Source organism: Folsomia candida, unplaced genomic scaffold, assembly GCF_002217175.1.
Source record: "Folsomia candida strain VU population unplaced genomic scaffold, ASM221717v1 Fcan01_Sc024, whole genome shotgun sequence".
Taxonomy (NCBI): Eukaryota; Metazoa; Arthropoda; class Collembola; order Entomobryomorpha; family Isotomidae; genus Folsomia; species Folsomia candida.
The window spans coordinates 1,891,862-1,915,081 of NW_019091216.1; the positions used below are offsets into that span (position 1 = coordinate 1,891,862).

General features: G+C 37.1%; 5 protein-coding genes and 1 long non-coding RNA gene across 13 annotated transcripts; 4 read left to right on the forward strand and 2 right to left on the reverse strand.

Annotated features, from left to right (window-relative positions):
* Positions 1–904: 904 nt before the first annotated feature.
* Positions 905–6,766, forward strand: LOC110859096 (Golgi-associated plant pathogenesis-related protein 1). 5 transcript variants are annotated; one of them, XM_022107964.2, is made up of 7 exons: positions 905–1,017; positions 3,126–3,207; positions 4,208–4,322; positions 4,777–4,844; positions 4,903–5,004; positions 5,555–5,859; positions 6,403–6,766. In XM_022107964.2, the coding sequence occupies exons 2-7, from the start codon at positions 3,133–3,135 to the stop codon at positions 6,482–6,484; spliced, it is 747 nt and encodes a 248-aa protein (XP_021963656.1). In that variant the 5' UTR covers positions 905–1,017; positions 3,126–3,132; the 3' UTR covers positions 6,485–6,766. The 5 variants fall into 5 exon arrangements, with proteins under 5 accessions (XP_021963656.1, XP_021963653.2, XP_035715148.1 ...); XM_022107961.2 differs by lacking the exon at positions 905–1,017 and adding an exon at positions 1,813–1,964; XM_035859255.1 differs by lacking the exon at positions 905–1,017 and adding an exon at positions 2,198–2,295.
* Positions 1,754–2,481, reverse strand: LOC118438671. The gene is made up of 2 exons (XR_004836983.1): positions 2,203–2,481; positions 1,754–2,137 (listed from the first exon to the last, which is right to left on the reverse strand). It is a non-coding gene; the product is annotated as an uncharacterized LOC118438671 (long non-coding RNA).
* A 2,452-nt stretch (positions 6,767–9,218) lies between the features above and the next one.
* Positions 9,219–10,815, forward strand: LOC118438670 (mitotic apparatus protein p62-like). Its single transcript, XM_035859254.1, has 3 exons — positions 9,219–9,380; positions 9,447–9,554; positions 9,619–10,815. The coding sequence occupies exons 1-3, from the start codon at positions 9,341–9,343 to the stop codon at positions 10,662–10,664; spliced, it is 1,194 nt and encodes a 397-aa protein (XP_035715147.1). The 5' UTR covers positions 9,219–9,340; the 3' UTR covers positions 10,665–10,815.
* Positions 10,816–11,159: 344 nt separating this feature from the next.
* Positions 11,160–14,523, reverse strand: LOC110859107 (GATA zinc finger domain-containing protein 14). Of its 4 annotated transcripts, XM_022107976.2 has the most exons (10): positions 14,091–14,523; positions 13,920–14,018; positions 13,736–13,846; positions 13,548–13,664; positions 13,351–13,470; positions 13,155–13,274; positions 12,946–13,065; positions 12,717–12,836; positions 12,354–12,561; positions 11,160–11,706 (listed from the first exon to the last, which is right to left on the reverse strand). In XM_022107976.2, the coding sequence occupies exons 1-10, from the start codon at positions 14,394–14,396 to the stop codon at positions 11,180–11,182; spliced, it is 1,848 nt and encodes a 615-aa protein (XP_021963668.1). In that variant the 5' UTR covers positions 14,397–14,523; the 3' UTR covers positions 11,160–11,179. The 4 variants fall into 4 exon arrangements, with proteins under 4 accessions (XP_021963668.1, XP_035715114.1, XP_035715115.1 ...); XM_035859221.1 differs by lacking the exon at positions 13,736–13,846; XM_035859222.1 differs by lacking the exon at positions 13,548–13,664.
* Positions 14,524–14,544: 21 nt separating this feature from the next.
* On the forward strand, positions 14,545–18,350 carry LOC110859123 (V-type proton ATPase subunit C). Its single transcript, XM_022107995.2, has 10 exons — positions 14,545–14,964; positions 15,072–15,152; positions 15,217–15,289; positions 15,365–15,551; positions 15,627–15,725; positions 16,152–16,299; positions 16,378–16,391; positions 16,499–16,690; positions 16,767–16,902; positions 17,348–18,350. The coding sequence occupies exons 1-10, from the start codon at positions 14,833–14,835 to the stop codon at positions 17,441–17,443; spliced, it is 1,158 nt and encodes a 385-aa protein (XP_021963687.1). The 5' UTR covers positions 14,545–14,832; the 3' UTR covers positions 17,444–18,350.
* Positions 18,351–19,200: 850 nt separating this feature from the next.
* Positions 19,201–23,144, forward strand: LOC110859074 (maternal embryonic leucine zipper kinase). The gene is made up of 9 exons (XM_035859199.1): positions 19,201–19,584; positions 19,897–20,044; positions 20,129–20,241; positions 20,354–20,462; positions 20,681–20,838; positions 21,293–21,658; positions 22,078–22,239; positions 22,305–22,400; positions 22,838–23,144. Exons 1-8 carry the CDS (start codon positions 19,201–19,203, stop codon positions 22,392–22,394), a joined length of 1,530 nt encoding a protein of 509 aa, XP_035715092.1. The 3' UTR covers positions 22,395–22,400; positions 22,838–23,144.
* The last annotated feature ends 76 nt before the right edge of the window (positions 23,145–23,220 follow it).

The following is a 23,220-nucleotide window of genomic DNA, read 5'->3' on the forward strand; positions in this document are numbered from 1 at the left end:
AACAGGGAAAACTTAGTTAAACCATTCTTTAATTTTTCTTTATTGCGAAAAAATGTGGTGCAAAATATAGTGCGAAAATAAATAAATATCTACATATGTAACGCACAATAATGCGGAAGGGATTAATAAATATTGCACTAATTTGTTTTCTTTGCGAATATATTTCCTCATCGTCAGGCACCTCGCATTCCATGCTTTTTCCTGTTTATGTTTGATTTGTGATGGATAGCATATGCAAACTTTTTCATGTGCCAGGTTCAGAATGGGATTTGCATATGTATTTGCTACTGTGGGCTTGCAAAATATTGGCACGTTATCATATATAGTTAAACTCGACTTGGTAACAATAATAATAATAATTTGATAAACAATTGGATTGATTAGGTACTTATTTGTGGGGATGAGTCATTTTATTAAAATGTGTTGACCGTGTTTTAATTATGGTATGGATTGTTGCTGATAAGGTGGACATGGATGCAAAATTTGGGGTACATATATTGCTGGCTGGCTTATTTTCTTAGTTCATGTTTGTTAATAATAGCTATCAATTAATTGATAAAGCGTATATTCATATGATATAAAAAAACGTGAACCAAGTGCAAGTGCAGTTTTACCTGTAAATAAGTATCTAAAATAGGCTTGAATTTGTATGTATCATGTCCAAAATGGAGAACATTTGGTTTCATGTCGTGCAAAATTAGGACAAGGCATAAGAATTCGAGACTTGCAATAAATGCACACTTGAGGTTCCGAATGTTGTTGTATTTATGTATTTTAATTGCTACTTTAATGAAATGAAATGAGTAATGTGACATAAAATTTATTGATCAAATGTACATATGTACATACAGAATCCCGATATTATTTACTGCACTGCATTGTGTATGCATTTTGAGCTGGATGACATTCTTAGTTGGACTGTCAGACAAACACAGCATGGTGAATTGAGCGAGACAATAATTAAGTAATCCAATCCAGACGGGAATTACATACTTTCTGCTATTGAAATCTGGTCAGGTTTGTTGCTAATTTTATTTGAGTTTAATCCTCTTTGATTTACAATGGGTCGGATACAGTCAGAGCTATTTGGGTAGATTGGATTAGATGGAAATTAAGGGGTAATAAAAATATAAATTGGTGTGGTGGGATATGCCGCAGTTTGGTGAAATGAGTACTGTGTAATTGACTTGGCATAAAGGTCAAATATGTAAATATGTAGGTTGACAAAGTCTAATGTGGTGGGGTGGTGTCGATTTCCATGATTTAGCAAATAAACATGTACATATGTGAGTTTGCGTTTGGAAAATCACATCACAGTGGGTATTTTTGTGAAATACATATGTGACTTATGGGATTTTTGTAAAATATGTGAGTTGTGAGATTTCAGTTGGTATATAACGTGGCAAAATGGAGGAAGTTTCTTTAATGCGCATTTTAGATTAAAATTAGCTTTATGTTTGGAAATCTGACCATTTATTCTGACCATTTTCATACGCGTTTTTGACCAAGTTTCGTCTTTAAATATAAATCTAATGGAAAATGTAACTTAATTGGCTCAAGTTGGGTAGAAAAATGCTCAGAATTTCGGGATGCATCGAAAAATTAAGTTGGTTTTGTCCTAGAATGTATTTTGTTTCACAGAAATCACAGTGTGTGAAAGTCACAGAAGTCGCACCTAAATCAGTGTGATTATTCCAATTTGAACCCTGACTTGAACCCTCGTTAAAATACAGCACAACAAATAAAGAATTGACTCTTTTTCGTACCAAATTTAGCACAATGTTTTTATTTTTCAGTTTGCGTGACCGGAACTGTAATTTTATTAGAATGGCTGCGAACCAGTCAATAATCAAGCATGTGAATGGTATCGATCCGCCACTGCTCTTTTGGTCACCACGCACCACACCACACGACACAGCCGAAATTGGCAACCCAGTCCAGTTGAGCCGTTATTTGCATCTGGTGTTAGTGAATTGGCTCAATAAAAGACATTGCAAAAATGTGTATCAAATGTGTATCAGTCCGGCTAAAATAAAAACTAGTCCACAACTTAATTTCATCATTGTTAGTGAAATGACCAATCGTAGTGGTAGTACCGGTCAGAGAAAGGTGCCATCATCTTTTGACCCACAGTTTTCTATAGGGAGCATTTTTGTATAGTTGTTTTGTAACTTTGTAACCGTGTTTTGTTTGTAACTTTACTTTTTGTAATTAGTTTCCAGTTAGTTGTGGTCAGATTGTAACCATTTTTTAAGAAGGATTGTTCATCTGCTGGGTTGCTTATTTGCTTCCAAGGTAGGCTTATCTGCGCGGTGATAATTGCGTTAATTACTTGCTTTGTTACTTTAAATTCCAGTTATGGTCAGATTTGATTTTAACGAGGAAAATAATACAGCATTTTTAAGAAGGATTATTTATCGGATTACTTAATTATTTGGTTATCTGCGAGGTGATGATGTGATAACTGGGTTAATTGCATACTTGCCTTGATACAGGCGACGAAAATATACGTTACGTCATTTTATACCATTAATCAAATCACTGGGTAAATAAAGTTTGACCGAACGACGGACACAGTGTAATAAATACATAAAGATTATTTTGCAAACATATTTAGCACAGATAGGTTTGCACATACATATGCCAATTTATGTATTTCGTTGATATCACCTCATCTCACGGACATGTAGTAAAACTTGCAATAAAAAAATATGCGATAAGTAAAGGACAAGATCAATCAATATATTTGCACATATTGCGAATATCCTGGCTATAATAATTTGCATATATGTACATTTGTAAGAAAATATTCCAAGTATGCGGATTTATTAGGCTGATTTTTTTTTGCACAGAGTGACAGCGTTATTGCAATACTAATTTGAATATCAGTTTAATTTTATCGCCAATTTGTAGGGATTAAATTCAGGTAAAATCAATCATGCTAATCTCTCTCGCCTCAAATTTGATTTCATGGTCGCCTCGTCGTAGATAAACAATAAAACGGGAGATTTTTATTACAGCTTTTTTATCACCTGGCTGTGTATCGTCGCGTAGTCATTCAAGTGCCACGTATTCGACTGGACAGCAGATTTTGGGAATAATTTTTGGTTTCGAAATAATTTCAGGAAAATAATGGCGGACAAGGGGGACAAGAAGATCGTGTCGACGAATACAAAAACCGACACGAAAGTGGAGACGAAAGAAGATGTAAGTTTTTTTATGAAGCTCTGATATGCATATTTTTTTCAAAAATACATACATTTTTTAAATTTTTGAACGATGTGAGACGAATTTTTTTTCTGAAAGAAGGTTCGACCACAAAAATTCCAAAGAATAAAATAAAATACAAAGATGAAATACATATTTTGCAAAAATTTGCAAAATGATCCAAATAATCCGTGCATGGGCACGGGCATTACCGTTTAGTAATGTTGTGGAAATGACAAATTTACCACTCAGAAACAAACTACTACCAATCCGGTAGAAAATTGTTACCAAATCAATACTAGTACGGAGTATATAAATATGTGACTCTACACTCTTAGAAAACTGGTATTAAATCATTACCGATCGGAGTACATACATTTACGACTCTACCGGCACTGGTAATAACGGGCTTTTCTGTTTAGTAATGAAAAATTTACAGCTCAGAAACAAACTACTACCAATCCGGTAGAAAGTTATTACCAAATCAATACCAGGCTAGGCTGGGGTTTGTTTATCAAACACGTTGATATTATATATATATCTGTATTCTACATTTTCTAAATACAATAAAGTTAGATTTCGTGAGCGACGTGAAACTTGCTCAAAATCGGATTTTTGTTTAAAATCTACTGATTAAAAATTGAGATTTATAAAATTCTTACTTTTTATGTTCTTTTAATAAATATTTTGGTGTTTTTTTTAATGCTAAAGCTTATACATATATCTCAGCGATTTTTCATAAATCCAAGTTATTTCATTAATCTATCTATTTTAATAAATTAAAAAAACTAGTTATTTTTATAAAATAATTTCATACGGCGTCGCACACTCTCATGATTTTTGTGGTTAATGAGATCTCAAAAGTTGCTTGAAGATTTTGTTTAAACATGTTAAATTTCGAACTATTGATACAAAATCTATTTATTTGCTGATTCATCACAGTAGATATTAACAGTAGATATAACAGAGTTTTTTTTGTAATTGTGTCCAATTTTTGTAGGGCGTGGTGGTGAAAACGATCACAACGACGACGGTGGATAAGTACGATGATGGCTCCTCGTCGACCAAGACGCAGGTGCAAACGATCACGGAAGGGGCGCAGATGCAGCATATCGGTGAGTTAATTGGATAATATTAAAAATATGGAGAAATGATAGGTAGACGCCGACCAATTATGAGGCGGCGGCGCCAATTTTTTTGCCGGCGTCGAGCGCGGCGCGGCGCTACGTCGCAATGTTAAAGGAACACTCTTAGAAATGGGGTTACGATTATAACCAAAAAGTAAACGTATGTGAGTCTACCGCCATGGTTATGAATTTGTCACTAACTGCTTATAAATTTATTACCTCGGGTGACAATTTAATACCAAGTTGGTGAAACTTTATAATTATTCGGTGACAATTGTAACCACTCGATGACAAATTTATAACCACGGCGGTAGAGTCATATACATAAGTTTACTTTTTGTTATAATCGTAACCCCATTTCTAAGAGTGAATAGAAAGTCAGGCGTCGACCTCTGATATAATTATGTTAATTCTAATAATTAGGATATTTGTGCTTGCTTAGATCCCAAAACTGGAAAGCCAAGCGGTAAAACTTACACGATTAGTGAAGCTAAAGCTGCAGCCCCACGGGTTAGTAAATTGCATAAAACTGAAGTCATGTGACAATTATTACATGCTTTTTCTGTAGGAGAAAGTGACCACGGAGCGCCCCTGGTTGGAACAGGCGGTCCGAGCGCATAACTTTTACCGGAAAAAACATGGCGTTTCTAAACTCTCGTTGAACGACGATGTAAGAAAATGGCGAAAAAAAATCGCACTGTTTTTTATACATTAATTTCAGCACTTTGTAAACATGTATTTTGAGCTCTGTTCTTCCCAGGATTTGAATTTGCGGGGCTGTTACACCCACAAAAAGACGAAAATCTGAAAGGGAACAGTTCTCTACGAAAGTACTGGTTTTGTGAAGGAATTAACTTTGTATCGCTGTCAAAATACTGCATTAAATAAATACTTTTTTGACATCGATAAAAAGTTAATTTCTTACAAACTCAGTACTTTCATAAAACTGCTGTCTTTCCGATGCAGATTTTCGTCGTTTTGTGGGACTAACAGCCCCCGGAAATCCAAACCCGCTGGGGAAGCACGGAGTTCAAAATACTGTATTTTTTTACAAAATACTGTATTTTTATTACAAAATATTTTTTATTTTGTCTGTATTTTTGACACTTGCTGAAATACTGTATAAAAAATAGTGCGATTTTTTTTCTCCAGCTCAAAAAGCTGGAGCAATCAAAACGCTCAAAACACCGAGTTTTGACAAATTTTGCTTAATTTGTCAGCTTTGCAAAGTGGCGCAAGCGTGGGCGAACAAATGCGCGGCGGATGAGAAGATGCAGCATTCGCAGAACGGTTTCGGGGAGAATATTCACTGGTGCAGTGGGGACGTGGAGAACGGAAAGAGCCCCGTCCGCCATTGGTACTCGGAAGTGAAGGAGTACGACTACAAAAAGGACGCCGACTTCCAAAAGGGCACTGGACACTTTACCCAAGTCGTGTGGAAGGATACGAAAGAGTTGGGAATCGCGAAGGCGAAAGGTGTCAAGGAAGGGGGCACTTACGTCGTCGCGATTTATAATCCGGCCGGGTAAAAATTTGAGAAATTTGAAATTGTGAAATTTCCGTGTATTTTTTGTAAAGAGGGTTGTATGTGCAAGTTCGAAATTTTGAAAAAAACAGATTAATTAAAATTGTAATCTGCTGGAATTTTACAGCTGAATTTTGATTCACCTTCTTCCTTGACAGTAGAACAAAAGAATCATCAAAATTTGACAAGGTTACTTTTTTTGGAAATTTTGAACTAGGAGATCGAGGAACCCTGATGGGAATGAAATTATGAAATTTATATATATCTATTTTTCCTGGTAGTTTCTTTTGTAGAGAAGGGTATGCAAATTAGAAATTTTGAAAAATCGAGCAATTAAAATGTTAATCTGCGGGAATTTTACGGGTAAATTTTAATTCACCTTCTTCCTTGACAAAAACGTTTCTGTAGGAGAATCATCAAAATTCCTGTAGATAAAGTTTTGATTGGGCTGATTTTTTTGAAATTTCGAATTTGGACTGGAACCCTGATGCGAATGAAATTGTGAAATTGCTATGAATTTATTTACTTATTTTTTCTGTACAGGAATTTGATGGGAAAGCTGAAAGATAACGTGATGAAACGGCCAGGAAATCCGGAAAAGTATTCGGAGACGGATTCGGATTAGGAAAAAATATAAGAAAATATTATGAGAGAACGTGATACATACAAGTATTCCATTATTTCAAGAGAGGAGAAAGTTGTTGCAAATTTATTTATGTAAATGATGCATGGACATTTGTAGACATAATTACTTAAAGCAAATTTAAGGCATATTTACAACTTAATAAGTCATTCTGGTCAAAATCATATCGTATACTTTTAGAGAGAGAAAAAGCTATATAAATATTTATTTTTGTCGTTAATAATAAAACTGCTTCCGTAATAAAACACGTGTAAAATTAAATCATGTGCGGAAAAGTTGCTACATTATTTCGCCGATTATAAGTAAAAAATTTTTAGGATTGTTGAATTGCAATTAAAAGTAAATACGCTGAAAATGATGAGACTAGCAAATTTAACAATTTATTTAGGAGATAGACGTCAAAATTCTTCACAATTTTTGGAATGTTACAAAGTAAACTAGACGCCAATGTTTATGAAATTTAAGAAAATTTTCAAATTTTGGGGTAAAAAACGATTCGACAAATTTTGGCAAGCTTTTACTCCAGTAAATTACATTTTTTGTTCAGTATGACGCCAACCAATAGCAAAATAGGAGATTATTAATTTTATATAAAATTTTATTTTATTTTATCATGAATTTCAAAAATTTTTGCACAAAAAAGTTACTTGGATACTAAAAAAATTAAGAAATTGTGGATATAAATATGGGAAAATTTCTGAATTTTGCAACTAATTTATTCACATATCAAAATTTGTAGGGCTATATTTGTGCGAAAATTAATTACTTTGCGGTGGTCAAAATTCTATGTATGTGGTGGACATGAATAAAGTAAAGACGGGAACGAAGCTTCGCACCGAGACGAAAACGGTGTCGGAAAATGTATGCAAATTATTGGCATTGAAAATTGGCATTAAATTTGCAAGGGGCTAATTTTGTATCTGTTTTATTTAGGGCGTAACGGAAACAATCGTGACGCGAATAATTACGGACGAGTTTTCCGACGGGTCGACCTAAGTTCGGACGGAGACACAGACGACGCGAGAAGAGGAAATCGTCCCGGGGGCGGCGTTGCCCAGATTGAGCAATGGGAATCCCCCGTTGCAATTGACCTATGTCGCGACACCGACGGCACAAGTGACGCCGCAAACGACGCCACAAACGACGCCACAAGGGGGACAAAGACAATCTCTGGGGGTTGCGGATGGTCAAAATAAGGTGCGTAACTTGTACTTACAATGGAGGTCCCCCAGTCCAGCTTTGAGCAAATTAATGTCAATCGATCACAAATCTAATTAGTATGAAATTTGCAAACGACACGATCTCCCCAAATGGGCACGTTTGGCGAAGATGTCTGCACCCAAAGAGGAGAAAATTCCTAGTAAATTTGGAAACTGTGAAATTTGAACGTCAGAAAAAAATGTAGAACTTATTAGATTTTGTTAAACACGATCAGATATGGTTCCAGTAAGTTTGTAAAGTGTAAAATTTGTCGCCTTTACTGCGCGTTTTCTCCTCTTGGGATGCACATATCTCTTCCCATTGGGAGATCGCGTCTCTCTCAAATTTCATCCTAATTAAATTTACGATCAATTGACACTAATTTGCTTAAAATCGGAGAGCATACCTCAATCTTGGGATGGAGGAAATTTATTATTTATTCCCGTCGTTATATTCCCGTCGTAATTTTTTAGGTGGACAGCCGAACTGACGACGTCTTTGTGGAGGAAGCTCTCCGCTGTCATAATAAGTATCGAGCCAAGCATAACGTCCCTCCGATGACGGTGTCGAAAGATGTATGACCTTTTGACCTGTACCCCTTTCTCTAATTTTAATTAGCTACATACATATGTTTCCATTTATTAAAAAACTTTGCAGTTGTGCAGCGCCGCACAGAGTTGGGCGGACCAACTGACGGCGAAAGGAAACATGGAGAACAGTCATTTTGGTTACGGTGAAAACATTTACTGGTCAAGCGGGCCGGGCCACGCGATGAAGGGGGACGTCCCCGTCGAGTTCTGGTATCATGAAGAGTCTCATTTTAACGGATAAAATGGACTTTCAAAAGGCGACAGGTTACCAAAATTTAAATTTTAATAATCTTAACTTGTAGGACTCACTTACTCAACGTCAAAATCATCACATTTTTAATCATTTCTCGCCTCTGGGAACTTATTTTAAAATTCTGGACGACAAATTTGTGGAGCAGGGAGTTGACTTTAAAAAAATATACGCTCCAGATTTTTACACTTTTTGAAAGAAGAGATCTCGGGTTTAAGAAACCTTCAGAAAAATTGAAACTGGTCGAAACTGGCTCCAAAAACTCAACGTTGTTTTAACTCACGGTCGGCACATTTGTCGTCCAGAATTTTAAAATAAATTCCGAGAGGAGAGACATGATGATTAGAAATGTGTTGATGTTGACGATTTTAGCGATCAGTTCAGTCATCGAATGCGATTTTTTGCAGGCTCATTTACACAAATTGTATGGACGGAATCGAAACAGTTTGGCATAGCGAAGGCGTCCGGACCGAAGGGAACCTTCGTCGTGGCGTTTTACCTCACCCGGAAACGTGTTGGGGAAATTTCATGAAAATGTCCTCCGTCATTGAGAATTTTAAATTTACGACCCCCAAATTGTGACCACTTTAAAGCAAGTAACCAACGCTACTTTTGTACAATGTGACGCTATTTTGTTTATCGAACGAATAATAAATTCTCGTGGGAAAATGGTATCTCTTTTTTTACGACAAGTTCCGGTTTGGTATTTAGCATCTGATAGTTCATCTCTTTCTTTGTAATATTAGTGGCATAATGACCCCAATTAAGAATTCAATTAAGAAATATCGTTGCGAATAAATGGATGGACTAAAGGGTGACGCGGATCAGTGGATAGAAGGTAAATATTTGCAAATTTAAATTTGCGCAAAGTGCTAAAATTGTGGCGTTACATTTTGAACTTTAGCGTGGATAGAAGATATCACCCCAATAATTTTATGGACCATATTTATCTTCCTGCTCGTCTGTATAACCCTCCCCTTGATGTTCTGCCTCGAGTATTTCTGCTGCAATGGTAAGAATCTGGTCGTTTTTTGTCGTCGTTGTCACTAAATTTGACCCTATTTTTCCGGGTGTAGACATGTACAAAGTCTACCCCGAACAAGAAGACGCCGACGAAGACTACACATCCGAAGAGGCCACGCCCGACGAAGCCTCCACAATCCAGTCCAAGACAGAATTCGTCCTTTACGTCACCACCTCCGGAACTTTAGTCGACACGGAACCCGTCGATCTCGATGACGATGCGGAATCCCTCGCGTCCTCAATTTCCAAAGCTTCCACCATCCAAGAAACGGAAGAAGTGAACGTAAAAGACGTCATAATTCAGACCGATCCTGCCGCGCCACGTGCGCGCCGGAAGTGCACCGCAAAACGGGAGGAAGCCGATGCTCAAACGGATTCTAATGGGACGAGAAAAGTTAAGCGTGACGAAACTGGGGGAGAAACGACGGAGGGTGAAGAAGAAGAATGTGACGATGAGGAAGAGGACGAGTGGTTCAAGAGGAAAAGAGAAGAATGCGGCTGTCCTGAGGACAATGGCGACGAGAACAATTCGAAGAACACGCAAACTGAGGGGACGAGAAGAAGAAGGAGGGGGTCGTCTTCTTGTACTTGTCCGTGCGGTGGGGATGAGACGAAGAGTCATTTGTGCACGTGTAATAGTAACAGTGAGAAAGCGGAAGTTGACACGCAGACGATGACGAAGACGATGTCACAAAGTGACGAAAAGAAGGAGGAAAAGACGACGGCGTCGATACAGAGTGACGAAAAGAAGACGATTTCGACACCAGGTGACGAAAAGAAGAAGGAAATTGTAGATCTGACGAAGAGGAAGGCGACGGAGACGAGTCAGATAAGCAAGTTTCTCCAGTGGGACTGGGACAACCCGTGTTCTTGTCCGGAGGAGTTTGTCGGGAGGAGGTTGAAGCAGTTGACGTGGACGCAGATGATACAATACGCGCAGGCGGATGGGGGCGAGTGGAGTGTCGATGGTGGGACAAGTGTGACATCGGGGGGATTAAATCGAGGGGGTGAAGTGGTTGTTGTCCAAGAAGATGACGTGTTTTTTGAGCCGGAAGAAATTCCAGAGGTGAAGGAGGAGGATGAAAAGGGGGAAAAGTGATGATGATGTTGATGTGATGATGATGACATTTCGTGTGAATTAAAATGAAGTGATTTTATATTACGAGAAAAATAATAGTGATAATGAGAAGTGGGGAATGTACTTTGTGAAAATTTGAAAATGGAAAGGATTTTGGGCCTAGTTTTTAACAGTGTTTGGATTTCTGGGGGTGGTACACCCACGAAAAGACGAGAATTTACGTGGAGAAGGGAACAATCAGTCGAAGATGCTGGTTTTGAACAGAAATTAACATTTTATCGTCGTCACAATTTTTTTTAAAGTATTTTGACAGCGACAAAAAGTTATTTCTTCACAAAAACCTGGATTTTCGACTGATTCTTCTCTTCTTCACGTAAATTTTGGACTTTTTTTGTGTGTAACACCCCCCGAAATCCAAACCCTGGCAAGAACGAGGATCAAAAACTGTACATTTTGACAAAGTATTACTCCCACCTTCAATCTGATTACTAATAATAATGGAAAATTGGAAACGAATTTAACTTAACCGTAATGTTTTATTTTCTTGTTTTTTTCTCTTTCTTAGGAGATACATAATATTCCGGGATTTCTAGAATTTCCGGTTCAATATATGAATTCCGCTTTTTAGAAGACTTTGATTTTTTTGAGGGTGGTGGTGCTTCTTCTAGAACTTCCGGTTGAGCGAATTCCTCTGGTTCGATATATGATTTCCTCTTTTTTAATTTTTTCGAGGGTGGTTCTACTTCTACTTCCGGTTCAGGTATTACTTGAGGAATGGAAACTGACGACTTTCGTACCCTTTTGGTCTTGGAGAAAGTCAATTTTTCGATAAAGTCGTCCTCAAGGTTTGTTTTGGTTGGGGAAGGAGCGTAAAAGGTGGACCGAGTTTTTGTCACTTTGTCTCCTGACAGGGCTTCGGAAAAGTCCACGCCGTAAATGGGGTGTCGTTGTTTGATGCCACGTGGTAATTTGCGGGTTTTCTTTCGTGGGATGAGGACTTCGGGAGGGTACACTTCTTCAAGGTGGGTTCTGACCGTGATGCAGCCGTGAAGCGGGATGGAAGCTAAGGATGATAAGGAAGAAAGATTTATATTAATTTTGTTTGAGAGAAGTAATTTCGGGTTGGTACAGTTCCGTTTGTTATAAGAGTTCCAATCGATCCATGATTAGCCGAATAAGCGTAAGGTGTTCTAAATTAAATATTTACTAAACTTTTGTTACTGGAATTTGAGAAATTGAATAATTTTCACGTCAAAATAAAATAAATTGCGGGTAAAAATTTAGAACACCTTGCGCTTATTCAGCTCATGTGATCGTGGATCGATTGCAACTTGTAAAGCAAACTAGTTTCGTTAAAATGCGTTATTTTGAGCATAGTTCTTCCCAGGTTTTGGAATTCTGGGGCTGACACCCGCAAAAGGACGACAATTTACGTGGAGAAGGTAGTAAAAAATATAGGTTTCGTGAAGAAATTGACTTTTTATCGCTGTCAAAATGCATTGTTTTCGCGATTTAAAAAAAATTGTATTTTGATAGTGATAAAAATTGATTTCTTCACAAAATATGTATTTTGGACTGACTTTTGCCTTCTCCACCTAAATTTTCGTCTTTTTGTGGGTGCAACAGCCCCGGATATATAAACCCTGGGAAGAATGGAGCTCAAAATACGATTTTTTGTCCCATTTCATAAAATTTTAGAAATATTATTACCCATTTTGAAATGTCGTTCCCCATCGGGTAAAATTATTAAGGCATTTTGATCAATTTGTTGCCTCCCGTCGGACGTTTGCTTTGATGTGATGGCTTCAAACGTGTCTCCTGAACCGAGTTCTTCTTCTTGATGAGATGACGACAAAATTGACGACGCTCCATCTTTCAAGCTGAGCTTTTTCCCCTCCAGAATTTCCTTTAGGTTTACCTAATTATTAATAATTAGAGATTACTTTAGGTTATTTCAATATATATATTTAAAATTGCAAATTAAATGATAATCCCTACATTTCGAGGACAATTTGCATATTATTTAGGTCATTTAAATATATTTAAAATTGAAAATTAAATGATAATCCCTACATTTCGAGGACACTGAATAATCCATCCTTCCACGTCTTCATGGTTGATTTCATCTTCCGTCAAGGAGAAATATTTTGGTGGTGTCGCTTGCACCATATTTTTGAACAAATGGGGTGGAACCTTTTTTTAAAAAAAAATGATAATCATATGAGTATCGAATATTGGCATCTGTCTGCCACTAATATTTACTAATTATATGTTAAAAATTCCGTAATTATGTATCAATTACCTGCGATAAGTCGACTTCTCTTCTTTTATTGGCTCCAAAACTAGTATTATAATTGTAATTATTGGTTTCCCAATCTTGGGCCGAATCCTGCTGCCGTCTTTCTTTATTCTTCTTCTTGGACTGTTTTATACAGCAAAAATAGTACAATGAGTAATACTCATTAAGTATCAAATATTGAGACTTATCAGTAATAATTATTTATAAATTACCGAAGATAAGTCGACTCTTCTGCTCTTATCCGCTCCAAAACTAGAATTATTGTGGCTATTATTGGTTTCCCACTCATCCTCCTGGTGCTGCAGCCGTTTTTCTTTATTCTTCTTCTTGGGCTGGTTTATATAGCAAACATAATGCAATAAGTATCAAAAATTGAGATTTATCTAGTAATAATTATTCATAAATTACCGGAGATAAGTCGACTCTGCTTCGCTTATCCGTTCCAAAACTTGTATTTTTATTGTAACTGGTTTCTTCCCATTCATCCTCCTCTTGCTGCTGCTGCCGTATTTCTTTGTTCTTCTTGGACTGTTTATTTAACAAAAGTACAGTACAATGAGTATTCAATATTGAGACTTATCGAGCAATAATTATTTATAAGTTACCGGAGATAAGTCGACATTTCTTCTCTTATTCGCTCCAAAATTAATATTATTATTGGTACTTATTTCTCCCCACTCATCCTCCTCCGGCTCCTGGCGTATTTCTCTGCTCTTCTTGGACTGTTTATGTAGAAAAATACAATAAGCATAAAATATTGGGGCTTATCTGATAATAATTATTTATAAATTACCGGAGATAAGCCGATTTGTCTTCTTTTATCCGCTCCAAAACCGTTGTTATAATTATTACTGGTTTCCCACTCGTCCTCATCCTGCTGTCGTATTTCTCTGCTCTTCTTGGACTGTTTATGTGGCAAAAAATGCAATGAGTATCAAATAATGAGACTTATCTAGTAATAATTATGTGTAAATTACCGGAGATAAGCCTCTTCTCTTATCCGCTCCAAACGTAGAATTATTATTATTACTTGTTTCCCACTCGTCCTCCTCCTGTATTTTCTTGTTCTTCTTGGACTGTTTGTGCCACAAAAATACAATGAGTACCAAATACCGAGACTTATCTACTACTAATTATTTATAAATTACCGAAGATAAGTCGGCTCTACTGCTCTTATCCGCTCCAAAAGTAGAATAATTATTGGTACTGATTTCTCCCCACTCATCCTCCTGCCTCACTTCTTTATTCTTCTTCAACTTTTTATGTGGCTTATCACGTCCTGACGGCGGCATGGGGGTGGACATGGACGATTTTGATAGCTTATCCGCATTCTCGTCAAATCGTTCATAATCCATGAGCAAGTCTTCATCGTCGATTTCTTCTACGATATTTTTTGCAAATGGGTTATCCGAAAAGCGCCTGCTTACTCGGGAGGAGGAGGATTTCGTCTTCATTATTTTAAAAGTCAGGTTTAATTTAATTATAGTTTTTTAAAAATATTTAATTTTTTGGAAACGAAAAACGGGAAACTTGTGGAATTTCCAAAACCTCGTGTGCAGCTTGAGTTTGAGTCGCGCCGAGCCATCGAGTGAACGTGAAATCAAAGTCAAAATAAGGGCAGGGTTGTGTTTATTATGCAGAATTCTTCCAGTCAAAAAATCAGTTAATTATTGTAACAGTTAGTTAACTACGGTTTGGATTTTAAATTAAGGAAGCAATATAATTAGTAATAATTATTCAAGAGGGAAGATTTAATTTAATTGTTGGCTTATCGTGCAGTTCGAAGAGCTCAAATCGCTCCCGTTTTGGGCTGACTTTTGAGGAACAATTTTAATTAAAAAACAACTATCAGTTTGTTGATAAGTAATTATTTTAGAGTAGTAAAATAAAATGTCAGAGTATTGGCTAATCTCGATTCCGGGCGATAAGACTCCGGCCCAAGCGTTTGAAACGTTGAATAACGCTACGTCGAAGCAGAACACGTTGTCGACGAATTATAAGTTGCCAATTCCAGATTTGAAGGTGTGTTTGGTTTGATAATTAAGTACTGATTAGTTAATTATTAATTAAATTGGGGGGTGGGAGTAACAAGTGGGTGGGTAATTAATTAATAACGTGTTTAAATTCAGGTTGGCACCCTCGATCAACTTGTCGGCTTGTCGGACGATTTACAAAAATTGGACCAGTACGTGGAAGGCGTTACCCGAAAGGTAAATAAATATGTCAAGAAGCTTGCTAAAAAATGTGCTAAAAATTATTTCTATTTGCGAAAAGGTTGCCAATTATTTGAAGGATGTCTTGGAAGACCAGAGAGATAAGCTGGCGGAGAATTTGTTGGCTAATAATGGTATGCATGCGCAGATTGATTGGATTATAAATTAATTGGCAATTAATTAATTGGGTATTTATTTTTAAAATATAGTTGACCTCGCCCACTACGTAACTCATTATCAATGGGACGCGGCAAAATACCCGTTAAAGTTATCTCTGCGAAATCTGAGTGAAATCATTGCCAAACAGGCTGGACAAATTGATGCAGATCTGAAAGTGAAATCAAGTCATTACAATAATTTGAAGGGGTCGCTTCAAAATTTGGAGAAGAAACAGACGTACGTAATTGCATTAATTATTAACCTAATCAGCCTGTTAATTAATGCTTAATGGTTTCATGACATAATTTTTAGGGGGAGCTTGATAACCAGAAATTTGGCCGATATCGTGAAGAAAGAACATTTCGTGCTAGATTCCGAATATCTCGTGACCCTTGTCGTCGTTGTACCAAAGTGAGTATGAAAATGTGATTTTGATGGAATTATTTAACGTAGGAATTGTTTAATCATCACCAAAATTGTCAAAATTAGCACATTTTTAATCATTCTCGGCTCTGGATTGTGGGGATTTATTTTAAAATTCTGGACTACAAATTTGTGGAGCAGGTCGTGGCCAACTTTTTAAAAATATACACCCCAGATTTTGACACTTTTTGAACGAGATTTGAGTTTAATAAGTCTTCGTTAAGAACTCATCGGAACTGGCGATAAAACTCAGCACCATTCCATTAATCAATTTACTGACTACAAATTTGTCGTCCAGAATTTTAAAATCAATTCCCAAAGCAGAGAAATGATTGAAAATGTGCTGATTTTGGCGAAGAGTTATCGAGTCCTACTTTAAATACGGTTTGTTTAATTACATTTTGTTTTGCGCAGAGCTAACTTTCACGATTGGGAAGGTAAATATGAGAAGCTGACGGACATGGTGGTGCCACGATCGGGTCGTCTCATTTTCCAAGATCAGGATCATGGACTCTTCACGGTCACTTTATTTCGAAAAGTTGCCGACGAGTTTAAACATCATGTGAGTGATATTACAAAAATAAAATTTGTTTCAGAAATCAAGGGTTGAGATTTTAATGATTGTTTTGTTTAATTACAGTGTCGAGAAAATCGGTAATTATTTTATTACAAGTTTCCGTCCTCACAAAATCATAAAATTGTTACTCATTTTTTAAGTTCGGTGAATTTCCGTATTTTAATTTGTTTTTATTTTTGTGCAGATTTGTAGTTCGAGAGTTTACCTACAACGAGGAGGAATTGGCTGCTGGTAAAAATGAAATCACGAAATTGGCAACTGATAAAAAGAAGCAGTTTGGTCCCCTCGTGCGTTGGTTGAAGGTCAACTTTAGCGAATGTTTCACCGCCTGGATGCATGTGAAAGCACTCCGTGTATTCGTCGAGTCCGTGTTGAGGTAGGTTTTGATAAATGATTGATATGTATCGGTTATCGAAACTTGGCAAAATTTAAATACCCAAATGTCTATCTAGATACGGCCTCCCCGTCAATTTCCAAGCTGTCCTCATGTTTCCAAACAAGAAATCTATAAAACGATTGCGAGAAGTTTTGAATAATTTGTACCAGCATTTAGATTCCAGTGTCGGGTCTGGATCCAAATATTCCGATGTATGTCAAAATAAGAATTAGGTCTTTATTAATGTATGAATAGATGACTCTCATCACCAAAATCGTTAAAATTAACAAATTTTTTATCATTTCTCTTCTCTCGGAATTCATTTTAAAATTCTGGACAACAAATTGTAGAGCAGGAAGTTGCCAATTTTTTAAAAATATATACATACACTCCAGATTTTTACACTTTTTGAAGGAGGAGATCTCAAGGTTAAGAAGCCTTCAGAAAAATTGGAACTCGTCGAAACTGACTCAAAAAACCAACCGCCATTCGATTAATCAATTTAATGATTATAAATTTGTGGTCCAGAATTTTAAAATAAATTCCCGTAGCCCAGAATTGATTAGAAATTTGCTGACTGATTTTGATGATGAGTCATTGAGTCCTACATTAATTAATTAACTATTCTATTAATTAACTTATTTTTATTCCTTCCAGATGGATATGCCAGGTCTTGTGTTCGGTCAGAGTGAATATTTCCCATACGTTTATTACAAAGTGGATATCGACATGGTGGAACAAGCAAAACTTTAAAATCAAGAATCTTTCCAATCCAAACTGGTCCTAATTTGTTCTTGTCGTCTTTATCGTCGTATAATAAGTGAAGAAATAAGAAATTATTATAATTACTCTTTTAAAACAAGTCAAACTTATTTTAGTCAAAGTTTTTCCTTCCCTTTAAATGAAAATGAGAAAAAAGGTGTGCTTTTTGCTCATATCCAATCCAGATAAGCACCTTTTACATAACTCTTCTGGTGCGATAAATATGTATTCCAAAATGTGTAATGAAACGCAGGAGAAAAATACTACTAAAAAATTCAATCCAATACAAATTTGTGATAGAGAAAAAAATATATTGTAGAATTGATCGTGTAAATTATTACACGATATAAATTAAATTAAATATGTACGTAGCTATCGTGCTCTAGTCGTTGATCGATCTATGTAAAATGATATCTTGTTTGATTGGTTAAATTAGATTGTTAAAATGGAGATTAATTTGTGGCAAGAATTGAAACATTTTTACGCTAAAAACCTAACTAAACTACTCAAGAAAAGAAAACGGTACATTCCAGTTTATGATTTCTCTCGCGTCTCTGAATCTGATGGGAAGAAGACTTTTTACTTTTTAGGATTCTATAAATACCTTGCGAAAAAACAATTAGATCTTTTTAGCGTTCATAAAATAGTGGAAAAAGTAGTATTTTTGATGTCATTTTGTAGTGATATTCAGCAAGTAGTAGTGGTTCAACTTTGTTTAAAAAATATGTACGTGTATGCAACTGGATGATGCACCTCAATATGTTAATTAATTAATATACACAAGAAGGGTACAATACAATACCAAGGAAAATGGTTATTTAACAACAACAAAAACAACTATGTAAAAGCGCAGTCAAATCATGTAGTAGCTGAATAAAAGTAATATTTTGTTCGTATATTTCCGGAATTGTTTGTTATTTTGTAAACATTAACATCATAATAATTAGGTGTGTATATATTTCGTATTTGCATATGGTTAGTATTTCGGAAGAATGGAGGAGGTTGATTGTTTGTGGGCTAAATTTGCATGCATCAAGTAAGAACACGTCTTACATAGTGAGCAGGTAAAAAAATCTGGAGTGCAACCTTATTTAAATAGCCCGAGTCAGAGTGTTACTAAAAATTGAGGTGGGTATAAAACGATTAAGGGAACATTTTCCAATTTTGAACATATTTTGCACATATTTTGCTCGTCTTTCAACATATTTCCTAATTTTGCATGTTCCACATGTGTCTAAAGTTTCAAGGAGATTTGATAACTTTTACAGGTGTAACCGATAGATAGACAGACAGATAACCATGACGCGTACATAAGCCCTGGGTTATCTATTTTTTCACACATGTTTTTCATCTTCCAATAATTTTGCATGTTGCACGTGTGCCCAAAATTTCTAAGCGATTGGATAATTAAGTTTTGCCAGCGTCATCGATACACAGACAGACGGACAATCATTCATTTCATGCCGGGTACATAAGCCTTGACTGAAATTGTTTAGAAGACCGTGTTGTCACATGACGTAGGAAAAAATTGGCGAAAGAAAATCCGTACTTTTTTACAAGTTACCAGAACAACTTTGTTGTTATCTTTGGTGAAAGTGTATCTCTTCGCGAGGATGAAGAAGCGTGTATGTAAATCGTATAATAAAAACTGGTAAGTGCTTATCATCATTTAGGGCGGAATTATGTCGATAACTTCATCCCCAATTTTTGTGTCCAGGGTTGTTTAAGGGGATAAAATCAAGATAAATATGGCAGCGGAAAATGGGGACGCGGCAGAAATCAGGGTAAACATGGGGGCAGAAAATGCGGGGACAGGTACGGGGGACGCATCCGCATCTGCCACGGGGGATGGGTCGTCGTCCACCTCCCCCAAAATCGGGGCCCCCTGGACATCTTCGACCGATCACTGGATCGAACTTTGGGAAGATCTCACAGAAAACGCCCCAATTCAAAACGTGGTTTCTTCTGAGGTGGATATCTCCCCAGGGAATGCGAAATATCCGGAATTGGACAACTTGTTCAAACTGCACGAGACGATAGGACACGGTGGCTTCTCGAAGGTCAAAGTCGCCACGGATTTATTCACCGGGGGGAAAGTCGCGATTAAAATTGTGAACAAGGAAAAAGTCGGGGTGAGAAAAAAATAGAGAAAAAACTAACCGTTTAAAAATATTAACTCAGAAATTTTGGGGCGCAAACCAGATTATTTTTAGATTAGCTACGCAAAATTCTGCGAACTTGTGGCGCCGCAAGTTCGCGAAAACGCTCGGTTTTCTCGAGGAATAAATGCGAGAAAAGGCTGAGCTGCTGTTGCAAGGCACAGATTCCGCTTGAAAACCAAACGTTTTCGCGAATTTGCGACAAGATCGCTGAATTTTGCACAAGTTGAACTTTTCGTCACCTTATCATTGTTCATTTTTGTCAAATAATTTCTTTTCCTGTAGTCAGAGTTGCATCGAATCGATTTGGAGATGGAGACCCATCAGCCTCTCAGACATCCCCACATTTGCAAACTTTATAGCGTTTTCGTCTCTAAAATTAACATCTTTATGATCATGGAGTACTGCCCGACCGACCTGTACGAACATATCGGTAAAAAAAATTGAGAATTTTCTGAAAACTTGTCAAGAAAAACGGGTACACAATTTCCTCGGAAAACTTACAATAATTTTTCAGTGAAACAAGACGACATTTTGCCGTTGGATGAATCGCGTCGAATCTTTATCCAACTCATCGCCGCCGTCGCGTACCTCCACTCGAACGGGATTGTACATCGAGATTTGAAACCGGTAATTCAATAATTTTGAGGCTAACAGAATTTGCAGATACAAAATTTGTAAATACAAAATTTGCAAATACAAAATTTACAAATTATTAAAATGACACCAATTTTTTTTTTAGGAGAATGTCCTCCTGGATGGAAAAATGGACGTGAAATTGGCCGACTTTGGGCTGTGTGCGGTCCCCGGTAAAACCGGGATTAATAAGGCAACCTTATCAACTTTATGTGGTATTTGATCATTTACATATAATTTTCGCGTCAGAGGTCGACGCCGATCAATTTTTGGCACAAAGTTAGATATAAATACAGCAAAAATAGGTGATTCTTAGGACGTCTCTGATTTATTGACGCGTTAGAAAAAAATACTGGCGCCGACCTCTGCGTTACATTCTGGTCAAGGGACGCAGATTTACATAATATTACATAAGTTTACATAATATTTCCAGGAAGTCCGGCCTACTGTGCCCCAGAATTATTAAGAGAGCCACCCTACATCGGAAGCAAGGTGGACGTTTGGTCTCTTGGCATCATGCTTTTCGTCCTGGTGGCCAAGGAGCTCCCATTTTACTCCAAAAACGTGAAGACTCTCTACCAAAAGATCAAAGTGAGGAGAATAATTTACCATAAAAAAATGTACACTGACTGACGATGGAAGTCTCCCAGCGGATGTTCTCCGATTTTGAGGAAACTCGTGTCAATGTGTCAGAAATTTAATTAGTATAAATTTTTTTTAAAGTTAGTATAAAATTAGTATTAGTATAAAATTTGCGAAAGATACGATCTCCCAATGGGCACGTTTGGTCGAGATATTTGCATCCGAAGAGGAGAAAACGCGCAGTAAATTTGCAAAGTGTAAAATCTGTCGACTTTTAGGTGCGTTTTCTCCTCTTCAGATGCAAATATCTCTGCCAAACGTGCCATTGGGAGATCATGGCTTTCCCAAATTTCATCCTAATCAAATTTGCCATCGATTCACACTAATTTGCTCAAAAATCGAATCGCATACGCTGGGAAACCTCCATTATGATTCACAATTTTATGTTTTTTGGTGTGTGTAGGAGGGCACCTACAAAACTCCGGATTGGGTATCGGAAAATGCCAAAGATTTGATTGATCTCATGCTGCAGCCAAATGTCAGCTTGCGACCTTCTCTCCATGCTTTGTGGTCCCATCCCTGGGTTCAAGAAGGCCATCTCGACCCATTCAGCGAACAAATCCGACAAAGTGAGATGGAAGAGGAGGAATCAAAACCGTTGTTATTCTCAAAAGAGAAGAGTATGGACGATGATGACGAAGGTGACGTAATGAGGACCCCGTCCCCTCAAAATGGGGAAGAGCAGGAGAACGTCGTAGCTTATGTAGAAACTTATCCCCCGGGAGACGACGGTGATAAGATGAAGTTTGGAGACAATGCGGGGAAAGAAGTGAGTAAAAATATGGCTGGGCTAGAAATACTTATAAATTCTACGTTCAGATGTATTTTGGACTACAACTGCATGACTGCTCGTCAAAATCAGCGCATTTTAAATCATTTCTCCCGTCTGGGAATTTATTTTAAAATTCTGGACGACAAATTTACCTACCTTCGGTGAGTTGATTAATGGAATAGCGTTGAGTTTTTTTCGCCAGTTTCGACGAGTTCCAATTTTTCTGAAGGCTTCCTAAACTTGAGATGTCCTCCTTCAAAAAGTGGAAAAATCTGGGGTGTATTTTTTTTAATTTACAACGACCAATTAGTCGTCCAGAATTTTAAAATAAATTCCCAGAGGCGAGATTAAAAATGTACTGATTTTAACGATGAGTCACGTTAATGATGCATTTGTAAAATGATTTTTTTTGGAAGACGGGGAGAAAAAGCCTGAGAAATGTGTTCACTTGGATTCATCACGCATTTATCAAGACGACAGATACCGTGAGGAAATGCATGCCATCGCTTCGATGCGGAAATCGGACCGATGTTGGGACAATGGACAAACCTAAATTTGATGGATCTTCTACAGAAAAGGTATGTACATAAATTGCATATTTTTCAAAATAAGTATGGTCTTGATGGTGCATGAATTTGTGCAGAGGAATAACGGGCTGGAGGAGACATCCGTAGAAAACTGGGATGACGGTGCCGGAGAGAAAGTACAACCTGGAGGAGGAGAAAGCAAGTGAGCAATGGTAAGGCGAGGAGAAATGTGGCAAATTTATTCCGTTCGGGTCATTTCAACCCGCAATTTGATTACGGATGAAATAGACATGTTTTTACGTAAGCTGGTTTGTGGTCGTGGTGGGATTCGCACGGTTTGTGTACAGTGGCGGCGGAAACTGTGGGATATCTGGGGACGTTAAAATTGTAGGATATGGGAGGGAAGGGTTTATATAACATGGACAGACGACGAACAACCGTGGGGAAATTGTCCACTCCAGCTTCCTCGGCCATTGTTTATTTATGCATGATTTATTAGTGATGAAGTAAACCCAGAAATAAACAGCGTCCAGTTCGAGGGGCATAAATTCGCTGATATACATAACTAAATTTGCAGTATTTCTTTGTTCTCCTCAGTCGAACGAACCGTCTCAATTTTTAAAGTTGCTGTCTCTCCGTTTTGTTTCAGGTCTGATGTATGTAAATCTGAAAAAATGAGGTGACCTGTCCAGTCCTCCCCAAAAAGTGGACGTTTGAATGAAATCCCTTCTCATCCTCGTGTCAAAAATGTGTCCAACGCGTCAGTCATCTCATCTCATCTGCAAAATAATGCATGTCGAGCTTTCTTTCCTCTACATTTCATAGAAAATCCGAAAATGTTGAGACGATGGGAAGCAACGCAACACAGAGACAAATCTGGAACGCAAGTACAGTAAATCCCAGCAGAAAGCAAACAAATGTAAATTGTGCGAGCTAAATTTGTTGTAACAAAATAAACGTGGTGGTGTTTTCATGCTATGCAATTCAGGAGAGAGATTCGCAAATCATTCAAAATTCATGAGTCGTGAATTG